Source organism: Chroicocephalus ridibundus, chromosome Z (assembly GCF_963924245.1).
Source record: "Chroicocephalus ridibundus chromosome Z, bChrRid1.1, whole genome shotgun sequence".
Classification (NCBI taxonomy): domain Eukaryota; kingdom Metazoa; phylum Chordata; class Aves; order Charadriiformes; family Laridae; genus Chroicocephalus; species Chroicocephalus ridibundus.
In genome coordinates this window covers 67389158-67403968 of record NC_086316.1, presented here as the reverse complement: position 1 = coordinate 67403968, position 14811 = coordinate 67389158, and the positions used below count along the sequence as shown (strand labels likewise).

The following is a 14811-nucleotide window of genomic DNA, read 5'->3' as shown; positions in this document are numbered from 1 at the left end:
TTCATTAGAAGGTGGTCTGCACTGGAAACATATTTATTACTTATTATTTGAATCATGGCAGGAGTACATCTGATTATATTTCAGGCTTTTCTATTCTGTGTATTTCAGACATCACTCTAAAACATATGATAGTATATTCTTTGAACTGTAATGGTGTCTGCAACATCCTATAATACAAGCTGTAATAGAAACTATAATACTGCATTGCAGCATACTTCTTATCAGTGTTGCTGCACATTAAACATAAAATTAGACAGTGCATACGTTATAGCTTACTGTTTAATAGTTGAGAAAATAAAGTCTACCTACTAGGAATCAGGCCTATTTGACAAACATATTCATACTGGGAATAGTATATGACCCTACTAAAAACAAATCTAGAAACGAGATGACAGGAGCACGTTGTGCGATGAACCATCTCATGACCATCTCAGGAGAGAAGAGCATCTGTAGCTAACTTCTGGCTTGTGTGGGAAGGAAAGGTCAGCTGAAAGGAGGATGCCTGGAACACAGAGTTGGTTGAAGAAAGGAAAAAAGTCTAAAAGAGAATCTGCTTGCGTGAAATAGGGGAAATGAGTTGGAGTGTGCAGTGGGGAGCCAGGAGAGATGCGAAAGGAAAGGTAGAAAGATGAAAGGGTGGAAAATAAAGAAGAGGCTGGTGAAAAGCCTTTGTTTCCATGAACATCACTTCATGTTCCTTGGGAGGCAGTTCTGAAGGGCAAAGGAGTCCAGGAAAGCTGGACATTCTTCAAGAAGGAAATCTGAAAGACGCAGGAGCAGGGTGTCCCCATGTGCCAAAAGACGAGCCAGCGGGGAAGAAGACTGGACTGGCTGAACAGAGAGCTTTGGCTGGAACTCAGGAAAAAAAGAGAGCTTACGATCTTTGGAAGAAGGGGCAGGGAACTCAGGAGGACTACAAGGATGTTGTGAGGCTATGCAGGGAGCAAATCAGAAGGGCCAAAGCTCAGCTAGAACTTAATCTGGCTACTGCCATAAAAGACAATTAAAAATATTTCTATAAATATATTAACAACAAAAGGAGCGCTAAGGAAAGTCTCCATCCTTTATTGGATGTGGGTCACGTAGTGACCAAGGATTTGGAAAAGGCTGAGGTACTTAATGCCTTCTTTGCCTCAGTCTTTAATAGTAAGACCAGTTGTTCTCGGGGTACCGGCCCCCCGAGCTGGAAGACAGGGATGGGGAGCAGAATGATCCCCCCATAATCCAAGGGGAAATGGTTAGCAAGCTGCTACAGCACTTGGGCACACACAGGTCTATGGGGCTGGATGGGATCCACCAGAGGGTACTGAGGGAGCTGGCAGAAAAGCTCACCAACCCGCTTTCCATCATTCATCAGCAGTCCTGGCTAACCAGGGAGGTCCCAGTTTACTGAAGGTTAGCAAATGTGGCACGCACCTACAAGAAGGCAAGGATGATCCAGGGAACTACAGGCTGGGACCAAAGAGTTGTGGTGACTGCAGTTATATCCAGTTGGTGGCCAGTCACAAGTGGTGTTCCCCAGGGCTCAGTATTGGGGCCAGTTCTGTTTAATGTCTTTGTCAGGGATCTGGATGAGGGGATTGAGTACACCCCCAGCAAGTTCACAGATGACACCAAGTTGGGCAGGAGTATTGATCTGCTTGAGGATAGAAAGGCTTTACAGAGGGATCTGGACAGGCTGGATCAATGGGCCGAGGCCAATGGTTCAACAAGGCTGGAAAGCTGCCCAGTGGAAAAAGACCTGGGGCTGCTGATTGACAGCCGTCTGAATACAAGCCAGCAGTGTGCTCAGGTGGCCAAGAAGGCCAACAGCATCCTGGCCTGTATCAGTAATAGCATGGCCAGCAGGACTAGGGAAATGGTCATCCCCCTGTACTCGGCACTGGTGAGGTCCCACCTCGAATACTGTGTTCAGTTTTGGTTCCCTCACTACAAGAAAGACACTGAGGTGATGGAGCGTGTTCAGAGAAGGGCAACGAAGCTGGTGAGGGGTCTAGAGCACAAGTCTTACGAGGAGCGGCTGAAGGAATTGGGGTTGTTCATCCTGGAGAAAAGGAGGCTGAGGGGAGACCTTATCGCTCTCTACAACTACCTGAATGGCGGTTGTAGTGAGGTGGGGGTCGGTCTCTTCTCCCAAGTAACAGTTGATAGGACAGGAGGAAATGGCCTCAAGTTGTGCCAGGGGAGGTTTAGATTGGATATTAGGAAAATGTCTTCACAGCTGGGGTTATCAAGCATTGGAACAGGCTGCCCAGGGAAGTGGTGGAGTCACCATCCCTGGAGGTATTTAAAAGACATGTAAGTGTGGCACTTAGGGACATGGTTTAGTGGGACTTGGCAGTGTTAGGTTTACAGTTGGACTCAATGATCTTAAAGGTCTTTTCCAACCTCAGTGATTCTATGATTCTGTGATCATTTGCATTATTTCTTCTACCAATGTAGTCCCATTGCCGCTAGTAGCAACAGGTAGTCATTTCAAAGGATAATGGATAAAATTTGCTTATATTATAATTTCATCCTGGAACCTATTATGTGTGGAGCGATCTGTCACTGGAGCAGCTGAGGAAATGCAAAAGCATTTTATAAATTTGATGGAAAACAGAAGAAAACATCCCCATAATTTTTTTGCAGTCAGGTCTCTCCTTCCTCTCATTTCTCCTGACTTGCCAGGTGTGGATCCACAGGTTACTCCTATATGGTAAATCAAACAGTGACAAGGAGTTGCAAGACGGCCAGCAAGAGGACTCCTACACCCTTCCTGCACTGGGGTTGACCAGGGAGGGGCTGTCTCCTGCAGGCAGCCTGGATCCAGCCACCTTGTTTGGGAGGTGAAGATGGTCGAATGGTATGGACACAAACCATTCTGGACATGGGCCACCACTCAGTGTCAGCAATGGAGAATGGTCCCCAGCAAATTCACTGAAATAGATGCAGCCATTGTGAAACTGTTTCTGTGGGTTTGGGAGCAAAACCGTGCCTAGTCTGCACGCACCATCTGCATCACGAGCTGCCTCACTCTGCTGTTAATGGAAAGACTCAATAGACAGCGGTGCTTTCATTTGTTTTTTTATTGAACAATAATAATAATAATATACTTTTTAAAACCAACCAGCTTATTGGATTTACATTCAAGAACTCATAATGTCATATATGACACTGTTGCAAAATAGTAATAATGTATGCAAATATTTACTACGTTCTTTAAATAATTCTCTTCAGTCTGCTGAAGGACCGTGGGTTTGATCCTGCTCTCACTGAAATCAAGAAAACATTTCTTTTGACACCAGTAGATGAGAATCAATGTGCTTGCTGGTAAATATCCCAAGATAATATTGCTCCTTCTCAGACCTAAACATTCAATACAGGTTAAATTGTGCTATATGCCAGTTTGAGATTTATGTTTGTGTGTCTCAGATTATCGTGGCAGGAGAGCCTGCACTGCCATACTGACATTTGGATGTCTGCTACCCTCTTCATCCTTTTGTTCTAGAACAGCACAGTTCAGTGCTGCTGTGCCAGGTGAAGGCACCGTGCTTCTTGGCTTTGGATCAGGATTTGGACGCTTTAAAGGCTTTGGAGTTTCTGTTGTTCGTAGTTTTAAAAGTATGTTTTCAGATTCTGCACCGAACTTTGGCTGTGGTACTGTGTGCTCCCTCTTTCACTGAAGCCACTGTCAAAGCTCACATTGATTTCAAAGGAAATATTCAGTCCAAACCACATTTCCAATGGGAGTGCTCTGTGTTACGAGGCAGTTCCTAAACTCATGCAATCCTGGTTCACTCTGACACACCTACATCAGCTTGCATTATCTGAGGATATGCTTGTTTCCAGACACATTAGCAAACCCATCTCAGTGTGGAATTTTATGTTACAAATATATCATCCAGCCTGGACTGAATGAGGGGATGTCAGTTCCTACAACATTCTAACATATGTGAGTTATTCTCCTGGCTGAAACGTGACCCCTTGCTCCTGTAAGTAAGAAACAAAGGACTGGGCACCAGAGTAGTGTAGGATGTGGCTGCACTACCACCCAGTGAGGGTCCAAGCCTCCCCTACGCTGGATCAGATGAATTCCCCGTGAGTTGCAGCTGGGCCACAGCCAGCGATGAAGATGGAAAGTAGGAGGGTCCATTTGCTGGCCTCTGGAGTTGGACCCGCTCTTCCCCAAGAAATGCAGATGTCACCTTAATGGCACTGAAAGAGATGCTTTATAGGAACATATGTTTAAATAATACTAAGCAGCTTCTTTTGTTTCAGGTCCCCCCATACAAACCTGTATAATTTACCAAGCTGCTGTTTCTCTGTACAGAATTTAACTATAGAAATCCACCTCAATACAATAATCTGCAGTGTCTTGGCGAAGTTTTTCACAATGTATGAACTGAAATGTTGGGTGTTTTCTTACTGAAGTATTTATCTCTGAGAAATTGTCACCAAACTTCCAAAAACCAGAAAATGACTAACAACTAGCGTTGGTTTACTAAAGTCACGCTGTTGTGCTCCTACGTTATTATTATTCTTGTGATTCAGAGGTGTTGCTTTCTATCCTGGGATTTGTTGGTGTGCGTTTCTTTCACGTTGGCTCCACACCAATAGTTTCACTCACCCAAACTGTCCACTGAATTCAGTGAGAGCTTTCACGTCCTCAGGCTGCATAAGTTGGCCTCTGGCATTATTTAAATGAGGAGGGTTGAATCGTGTTGGTTTTTTTAATATTACTATACATTCAGGAATCCCCAATACATTTCTCTGTTCAAATACTTATCAAAACAAATATCAAAAATCATATACACTGTACAGTCTATTTTTAAGTAAACATTTTTCTCATGAAAAACAGAATCACAATTGGCCTTCAGAGGTTACATTTTGATAAGCTATAGATCTACTTTGTTTTTAAAGTGTGTTGTTGCATATTCAATAATCTGTGAGAAATGCATTCACTTGAAAGTCTTATGAGTGTAAGTAATTATCAGCGAGGATTTAGCCATTTCATTACCGGAGAGCGAATCGCTTTCTCCTTAACGAATTCCTCTCTTACAGAATTGCCATCCCCTGATGCCATGTCATTCTCTGAAAAGATACAAAAATAAAGGTGGATTTAATTAAAATGAGAGGATTTAAATACTGTCCTGCAGCAATGTCCCTGGTTTGGGGAATACGTCGGAAAAACCTTCGCTGACAAATCTTGCAGGAATCCCCCTGAATGCTTCCAGTTACCTAGTTGCAAAATTCCTGCCAAATTATGGCATAAGCCAGATGTGTTTTCTAATAGTTTAAGCGTAAGGCGGGTGATTTGAGTTCAGTTTCCTGTTCTCACTGTAACACTCCAGTGTGACATGGGACCAAGCAGCACATACTCAATAGCTACGGCAGTAAATTGAACATGCCTGGAGCTATTCTCTGACTGATGCCAGCTGGCGTGGAGTAGCCTGGTGCATGCCATTAAACTCTCTTACTTTCCAAAAAAAGGTAAAAGATATCCAGTTTGTCTGCTGGAAATGATCCCTGGCTGACACTGATTCCTCAGCTGTGGCTGAGGTTGTTTGGCACGGCTAGCTGGGCTGGGTGAGAGCATGCCGACCACTGCCCTGCTGCTGGATCGTGAAGGTGGTCAAATTGCAATACACAGGAACACGCTCTGGCACCATTAAGTTTACTAGGGTATATGTAGCCATGATGTCTTTATAAAACACACAGGCCAGAAACTTGCCTGTTTAAAATACAGAAGAATTCACAGCTGTTTTAGTTTGCTGAGGACCTGTCCTAGACGCTACAGCTACCTCTGAAGACTGCTATTAAATGAAACCTCGTGTGACCATCCCACGCAGTACTACCCACAGCATCCCCAGTCTACTTCCAGTGATGGACCTCTGAGGACAGAAGTCAATATGAAACCATTGCACGTGTAAAAAAACTTCATTTATTTCTATGGGGTTGCCCAGAGAGGTGGTGGAGGCCTCATCCCTGGAGACACTCAAGGCCAGGCTTGATGAGGCTCTGAGCAACCTGATCTAGTTGAAGATGTCCCTGCTTACTGCAGGGGGGTTGGACTAGATGGCCTTTAAAGGTCCCTTCCAACCCAACACGTTCTATGATTCTATGATTCTATGAACTCATCCTGGCTGGGATCAGACAAGCTGCTAAACACTGAGGCGGCAAAAGGTTTGGGACCAAAGGCAAGAGAGGGAGAGGAAACGGGAGGAGGAACTGATGAAAACAGGCTACCTGGGAAGATTTGAAATACAGGCTAGATACAGAAAAAAGCAAGGCGGGAATATTCTTTACATGTTATTTCAGCACCCTTGTTAATAAACAAAATCTGGAAAGGCAAAAGAGCACAATCACATAGGAAAATACAAAAGGATCAGGATTGATCCATCTAACAAAGTTTGTTTTAAAGATCATTTTAAGTGTGGTATCAGTATAAGCTAAGGAAGCTTGCTTCTGTCTAACTTTCTCTAAACAGAGAGTGGGAGAAAGATAAGGCGTGTATTAAGGCAGCAAACTCTAGACAGCTTAATATAACATGAGAAAATCAAAATAAGACACACAAACTGCAGTTGGAGGAGAAATAAAATTCAAAGACTTTTGGATGACATCCTAGAAAAGCTCCCAGTTGGCCTAGGATCAAATCTCTGATATTTATTCAAAATCTTTACACTTGTATTGATTTTGATTGTTGTTTAAATTTAGAGTAGACATTGTTCAGGCAAATATACCTCAGTATCATCAGGTGGAGAATAAAAGAGGACGAGATTTTAATCCCAGCTTTAAAAACTTCAGTTGATCTCTCCTTCCTGCCTCATGAACACTCCAGTTGCTCACACACCTTTTTTTTTTTTTAATTCTGGGAAGATCTGTTACAGGCATCAGACATAATCTTAAAGGTAAGAACTTATTCCAGAGATACTGTGATAAATGACTGCAACAAAACATTTCATAAAACAGTTCACTGACATCTGAAAATGTATAAAGCTCTGTCCTCATGGAAAAAAGATGTCATTTTAACCGTATATTAGCTAACAGTAGTAAATGCAGCGTAGTGAAATCCTGTTCTACACAAAGCAGCTACATGCATCGAGATCTGAACTGACTAATGGAAGTCCTAGTATAGCCTCCCATTGCAGAGGTGACAGTGTATCAGCGCACACAACAGCTGCAAAGTGTTTTGCCCATTTTAGGATTTCAAAATGGTTTTACCCTGTATCACAGCCCACCTAATCCCTTGCCTTATGTTAAAGGAGCTGCAAATAGGAAAAATAAACGTACCTTGTGTTGTTAGCTGTTTGCACAGCTCCACCAAAGTGCACATCACTCATGCACAGTGTACAGTGTGGTAGTAGATCACATACAAGGTGATTTCTGCTAAAACCAGCTGCCCTGTGAAGTCTTACCTGTGTGTGAAACTATTTTTCTTCGATTTGGAGGCTTTGAAGCAGACAGTTGAAAAAACGGGAACTTCAAACACTTCCCAGTTACTCTGTCACAGATGCCAGAGGGACAGTTGCAGGTTTTCCTGCATTCCATTCCATAGGTACCGTAGGGACACTCTGAAATAGAGTAATAGAGCAAAGCAGTCCTTAGTGATCCAAGTCAGCCAGCAGCACCATTAATAGCTGGTCTGCTTGTATCCTTAAGAGTGGAACACTTCTGAGCGGAGGTCAGCTAAACCTTAACTATAGGGTTTCAGCATGCCAACTGCCTGTTACAAGTATTTTCCATTTTAACAAACCCTGACACACATGATATACATAACTACTTTTTCTACAGCTTATTTACAACGTGCTATTGGTAATCTTTCTCTGAATCATTCGCAGTATTAAAGTGCAAATTAAAGGCAATGTGAATATGTAGGTATACAATCATAGAGGGTGTAGTTAAAGGCTCAGCATGGGATTTAGGAAGGAGGAGGACCTCAGAAAATTCACGAATTCACTCTTTGGGCGTGATGCCGTCTGACTGGCACGACTGTCGTGATTTGGAGCTGCGGCGCGCTGCTGGTGCCGGGCCGGCCGTGGCCGGGAGCCGCGCACGGCGGGCGGCGGCGCCCTCGGGAGCTATCCAGCAACCGCGCCCCGCACGGGCGCTCCCGGCCCCCGCGGGAGAGCCTGCCCTGTGCCACGGCCTCTCAGGCAGCAAAGGGCCGCCTTCCCGCGGCAGTCGGCAAAGAGCTCCCCTCCACCTCCAGCCCAAAGGCTGGGCATGCTCCAAAGGGATCGCTGGCGCTAAAACGCCTGCCTGGTTATACCGCGTCTGGTCACACGCTGCCCCGACTCGAATCCCCCGTCCCTGAGCACGCCCGCGGAGGAGCACTAAAGGGCAGCTGTCAGGATGCGACCAAATGTTTTTTGAAAAAAAAAATAAGTCAGGTGCAGAGGATTTGCCCCATCCCACAGCTGACACATATCACATGCCAGATCACATAACTTCCCAGAGGGTTTAAACCTGCAGTCACAGACCTTGTCTTCCTCTGCCTTGCTCTTGAACCGGGTACCTTCACAGAATGACAGCTGAAGAGATGGAAACAAGGAAAATCCATCTCCAACATCCCCTTTCCAAAACCCCAAACAAGAAATCATCTCAAGTGAAGTTTGGGACGTCCCAGGAGAAAGGTCTTTATGCTCAGGCTGTCCTTGCTAACCCCAGGTGCATGGTCACCTTAATTGGCAAGTCCTGAAGAGTTTCCGATTCATCTCCTAAGGGCAGATGAATGACCATTGAGGGCTGGACCAAGGATCCACCCAGCCCAGGTTTCCGCAAAACACTTAAGAAAGAAGATGACCTTTGCAAGCACAAATATATCCCCCGTCATGTTCTCCTCCATGTTCAGCTTTGGGATCTCCTGAGCAGGACATAGTTTCTGTGCATATAACACCCCACAACAGATTTATCCTTCTCAGGTTGTCCAGTCTCCTCTTGAATCAATGCAAATATTTAGGTTTGCCATACAGCCCAGGCTATCCGAAAATGAGGCCAATGCCCCAAAAAGAAACCATCATTTTACAGTTCTCTCCGTGACTAATGGGTATGCTTTTATAAAAGGAAAGCACTGGAAAATCAACCAGTTCCCTGCTAGGGACTGCACAGTGAGTCCCTCCAGCCTGGAGGACCTCATTGAGCTTCACCATACTCCCTTTCCCAAGCAAGGACACTCTTTGGTCTGCTGTTTGTCCACATAAAACCAAAACAAAATCCTGCGAAAGCAAAACAGTTTTTGCGTGCACAGTCCTCCCTGAGGGACAAGCTGAGAGCATGCACCACATGGAGCATCAATCTGCCGGCTGCAGGTGCTCAGCCACTCAGCCCAGAGAGGTGGGATGCAAAGCTGTGCACAACGGCATGGAAACCTGTCTCAGTCCAAAGCACTTGGCTCCCTGTGGAACAATCCTGGCATTGATGCTGCTCTTCAGGTTTGACAAAACTGAGATCTGAGTCAATTTTGCTGTTAGGTGATTTTGTTCAGCAGGATTCTGCTCCTAAATAAGTTAGCAAATAGCTGCCAGTGACCTAAGAAAGCAAGAGCATGCCCTTCACTGCGACGGTTATACCTCAGGTTTAGAGGGTATTTACTAATAAAAGTGCAGAGCACCAGTATTCTTTAGTCTGTTTTGATCAGTAATGACATTGCTACTGATAATAATATGATGCACTCTTATAATACTAAAAGTACTCAAAAAAGTGCTCTGAAGCACTTTTTGTCCATATATTGTCCATGTTTTACCCATTTTAGAAATAAGAAATTGAAGAACAGAGAGTTCAGGTCATTTTTCCACAAATTCAAAGTAAACCGGTTACAGGCAACCAGAGAGAATTTAGCCATCCTGACTCTGTGAATTATTACAAATATGGAAGTTATTAAAAAGAGTGAGTGATCTGATATCATAGCTATAAATGGATGTATAAAGTAACAGTACTTGGGCCCATACTTTGCCTGATAAAATTCACATATATATATATATATATAGCAAGATTGTACTATCTCAGAACTGAGATTAAAAAAAAAAAAAAGAATTAGAAATGACATCTATATTATTTAGTGCAAATAAATATAAGGGCAATAGAAGCCTTAAATACCAATTTATAACTTTAGCTCAAGATATTTTTTTATTGAAATTAATGAGAATTTTCCACTGACTCACTGGAAAAAAAATACTTTACATTTTCTACAGAGCTTCCAAGATTCAGCTACAGGGATTCAGATCTCATGTCCCTCCCATTTGAAATGTACTATTGTAAAGACATTCCTATGAGGAGAGTGAGAAGTATATAATTATTCAAAAGAACTATTAAAAGAATTAGAGGTGGCATCTTGCACTGTAGTAATTTTTAATAAACTGAAGATCAGTCAGCTATCTCAGTAAAATACTTTTATGGTGGGTGCACCAAAGATACTACCTGTATGCAAAATTGTAGTTTTTAGAAATACAAGTAGAATTTTGGTTTCACCCTCAAACATGCACATGAATTTGTTTTTAAATACCAATGTAAATAAGTGTGTGCTGCATGTGAGTCAGCCTGAATGATTTTTGCAGCATCTGATCCTAAGTCATTACTTTAGCTGAGGCTATTAATACTCCTGATGTTTAACTGCCAAGACATCTCCATTTTCAAGGAAGTTATTCAAAGACATATCTGTACCTACTTACTGAGGTGGTACACGAGTACAGGAAAACCCACTGCATTCATACTTTGCAAAGCCTTTTTAAAAAATTATTTATTTTAAAAACTTTCATCTTACTTCTTAGCAATTTAATACTTTCTGTCCTTTTAAAGATTACCCTTTTTGCACGGAGTGAAGATAGCTCTTAAATGAAAAATGCCATAATAGTCTGCAACTAAAGAAATCAGCATGCAGCATACCTGGCATAAGCTGAGAGCAGTGTCTGGCTGCTCATCGCACAGTCAGCTCCTGTTCTGTTATTCCTGTCGCTCAGGCAGGAGGGTCTCTGTTTGCCTCCCCTGACCACATCCCTAGGGTAGCTGAGCACCACAAAGGCAGGGTTGAATTAAAGACGACAACATCCCCAAGCAGTGATGTTATCTCCATCTCCCAGACCCCAGAGAGAGCACCTGGTCCCTGGGCAGGCAGCTGGCAGTGCCCGAGGCAACCTCACCCCAGGGAGAGCCCCGTAGGGGCAGGGACTCCGTGACAAGGTTGAACTCACAGGATTAAAGTCTTTGCAATTTATAGAAAGCCACTCACCAAGTCAGCGGAAGGATCGGGACTAGTGTCTGGGTCCCACAAATCCCAATCAAAAATGTCATCTCCGAGCACACCCCATCCGTATTTCCTCACACATGTCCCCAAGTCTAAACAGTATTCTCACATTAATAACCCGGTCCCGCCTACATGTAACACCTTTTAATACCAGCAGGTATCTTTCACTTTCTTCTTGGCTAAGGGCTGAGCTGGAAAAATCCCATTTTAGATCTTTCAAGCAGCAGGCAAGCTCTATATGTAGGTTGCTGTCAAATTGCCACAGTGGGTGCATGCAAAGTGAATATTGTTACCTTTGCAGATACCAAATTCATCACCAAAGTCATCCTCCTCTGTGTAAAACTGGCACTTCAGCCCAGGACCACACTTGACACCATCCATACCCGAGACCGTACGATAGCAAGTCTCCCCCAGAGCAGCTGCACACACTCTGCAACAGCCACAGTCATCCAGCACTGTTCGCTTACAGCGCAAGGTACTTTTGCATGCGTTACTGTCACAGGGCTCGGGACAATCTACTGCGTATTTCGCACTCCAAGCAGTTCCAGCGTGCACGGGCATCAGGAGGAGTGTGAGAAACAGGAAGCCCTTCATGTCTTGCAGGGGTAAATGCTCCGTCCCAAAGAGCAGGCTTTAATGCTCAGCCTGCTGGTGCCTTGTGCCGAGGGAAGCAGCAGTACAGAATCCAAAGTGGTAGCTGCACACATCAGCCTACAAGTTTATGAGCTTTATACAGTGTGTTGCCCACATGCTGCACCGTCGTCAGCTTCCTCAATCCGGCAGCGCTGCTCCTGCCAGCCTCCCTTGTTTCAGTTTATGAAATCCAGGATGAAGGTTGGATTAGCACTCTGCTGCCATCCAGGAATTGAAAAGCCTGAGGTGATGTAATCTGTTATGTTTAGTTGGTTGTTTTGCATGAGGACTAAAATCTCTCTCACATCCGTCTCAAATGCTCAAGGTCGTCTGCCAAAAGAAAAAGAAAAAAAAAACAACACACACACAGAAAAAAAAAAAAAAACCAACCCCGAGTAGGTTGCATACCTTCCTGCAGGACAGGGATCGCTCTGACACTGGGCACGCTGCTGACAGGGCAGCTCTGCCTCACTAACACAGCTCATGCAGCCAGAAGAAAATCACACTGAATCGTCTCACTGCAGAAAGCATAATCTTTAAAAGAATATATCTTTTCCTTCCCCTTCAAGGGGACGTGGACAGTTACTTTAAGGAATAAAGTGAGATCATGCCATTTAACAGCCAAGCTCAGATGTTTCAGTAGTGTTTTTCCTGCCTGCATCAAAATGGTACGTTTTAATCAGTATTTAGGTGGAGATGAATTCAGCATTTCACTCAAAAATTACTGCTAGAACTAAAAACAGGTCAGACAGAAACCAGCATTTTGTGGGATCTTCCGCAGGAAGTTCAGGAATATGATCAATGAGCTGCCCTGACCTCACAACCAAAGGGGGAAATCCCCATCCATCACCAGCATCGTTTGCACAGCCTCAACATGGATCCGGGGGTGCTGATTCTCCTCCTCTTTACACCGCTTCTATCCTGATCCAACTCTGTGAGGTGCCCTGATGTTGCTCTTCAATGAAATCAGTGTAAATAAACAGAAAAGTCTCAACTTCCCCTGTTCCCCCTCTTAGACTTTATTCAAGCTGCCAGAGCCTTGACAAGAAACAGCAAACAACCAAAGAGTTCAGTGAAGCAGATGAGCCACCAGAGAGATGGAAATTTCTGCTCTAAAGAAAGATCTACAGGAAAGGAAAAAAGGAATAAAGCTAGCCATAAATAAATCTCTGAATACCAAAAGTCAATGCCACTGAAGTCAGTGGGAACTGAATCAATCTAAACTTGTATGTGACCAGCTTGCCATTTGGGAATCCTGTGTCTCAAGTGGGCTGAGGACACTGCTAGTGGGCTGCCAAGTGAAACCAAGAGCTATGCTGGAGAGCAGGAAAGCCACTTCTTCATGAATGAAAATGGGAATTGATAGATCCAAAACTAAATGCTTAGCTCTTTTCTCTTTTGAAGAAGATGAGACAACCAATATATACTGTATGTGGCATTTGGGCAGGTTGCCCATATACTTCTGGTATATGTGGGTATAAGAACCTGGATAGCATAGCATAGCATAGCATACCATACCATACCATACCATAGAAGAGAAAGAGAAGAGAAGCAAAGAGAAGAGAAGTGCAAAGAAGAGAAGGGAAGAGAACAAAACAGAACAGAACAAAACATATTATGTTTAACACATGTCAAAGGGAGACTACACTCAGGCAAATATTTGCAGGCATCCACCTTATACAGTATGTAATTACTCGAAATACAGTTCTCCTAATCACAGCTGCCAGAATTGCCAGCTGGCGGATGTTTACATGCACTAGCTCATGCCTGTTTTCACATGTAATCTTGGACCAATCAGTGAATTTAAAGTGTAAAAATTAAAGCCTTAGGTTGAAGTCTCGTATAAAATGACAAAGTGCTATTGGTAGCCATGAGGTGACAGCATTAGCAGTAGCAGACCACTTAATCTTCAAAATCCAAGGCAACAAGCCTCTGGGAAGTGAAAGGAGTACTTCAAACATGGAAGTGAAGATTGAACTAAAAACTGAGGAGGCACAAAAGTGTGAGGTTATAATGAGAAGAATAATTAGAAATGGATGTGCTGTCCCTGACCTCATCAGAACTACAACATGTCAAAAGCCTCTTTTTAAAAGAAAACCCAACATCTCCCCTGTAGTTCACAGGTCAGCAGAGTAATGTAAACCACTGCCCATTTCTGCTGGCATTAGCATCAACTAAAATTGACATTGGTTTATATTAATAGGTCAGGCTGTAACCTGTGGGGCTGAGAAGCCTGTGTAAATCCCACTGGGCATCCCCTCAGTGGGGCAGAGAGGCTAAGTCCAATCAGAGGGCCCGGCAGCACAGCTAAGGGCAGTGACCATTTCAGTCCCCCGGCCAAATCTGCTCACAAGGGTGAAATAGCCCAAAGAAGGAGGTTGCATATTTAGTGCATGAGACTTCACAGGTCTGCAGCAGTAAGGAGCAGGAGGGCTCTCCCTTAAGTCTCCCTTAAGTTAATTTACACCAGCCCTTAAATTCATACCTGCTTGCTCGCTCAGAGGAGATAACAGAGGAGTGTGCAGGCTCATCCACACGTGCACTTAGGCACTCATGCCTGGTAGTAAACAGCGGCAGGTAAAATTCTGATCTGTAAATATATTTAGGTAATGCTTCTTGTATAAAACACCAAACAAGATCTGAAAGGGCTGCATTTCACGTCTGGGTTTCTCACAGGGAAAATGTCCTAGGGAGATGATAAATAAAAAAAAATTACACACAGATGTGGTGAGGAAAATAAATCGTAAAAGAAATCAGCACACTCCCCTAGCAACTAGCCAATATTATTTGGGATAAGATGGAAACCGTATTCTGTTCTTGGAGCTGGAAGCCAAAGTAAATTGTTACAATGGATCAAAAAATACATGTAATGGAAGAAAACAATATGAACAGATAGTGGTCTGGCTTATACATGAGTATGGCAGAGGAAATAATGATCTTCCACACTGACCACTGAT

General features: G+C 43.7%; 1 protein-coding gene across 1 annotated transcript; it reads right to left on the bottom strand.

The window, feature by feature from the left end:
• Positions 1-3084: 3084 nt before the first annotated feature.
• ESM1 (endothelial cell specific molecule 1) lies at positions 3085-12163 on the bottom strand. The gene is made up of 3 exons (XM_063321091.1): positions 11515-12163; positions 7398-7553; positions 3085-5073 (listed from the first exon to the last, which is right to left on the bottom strand). The coding sequence occupies exons 1-3, from the start codon at positions 11813-11815 to the stop codon at positions 4973-4975; spliced, it is 558 nt and encodes a 185-aa protein (XP_063177161.1). The 5' UTR covers positions 11816-12163; the 3' UTR covers positions 3085-4972.
• Positions 12164-14811: the final 2648 nt, after the last annotated feature.

What these genes read in the sequence shown, in the direction of transcription:
- ESM1 (XM_063321091.1), bottom strand. Translation starts at nt 11,815, where the DNA reads ATGAAGGGCTTCCTGTTTCTCACACTCCTCCTGATGCCCGTGCACGCT. An exon ending in TGAATTTGGTATCTGCAAAG is followed by an intron (nt 7,554 to 11,514) that starts GTAACAATATTC and finishes ACTCTATTTCAG; the next exon opens with AGTGTCCCTACGGTACCTAT. An exon ending in AAAAATAGTTTCACACACAG is followed by an intron (nt 5,074 to 7,397) that starts GTAAGACTTCAC and finishes GTATCTTTTCAG; the next exon opens with AGAATGACATGGCATCAGGG.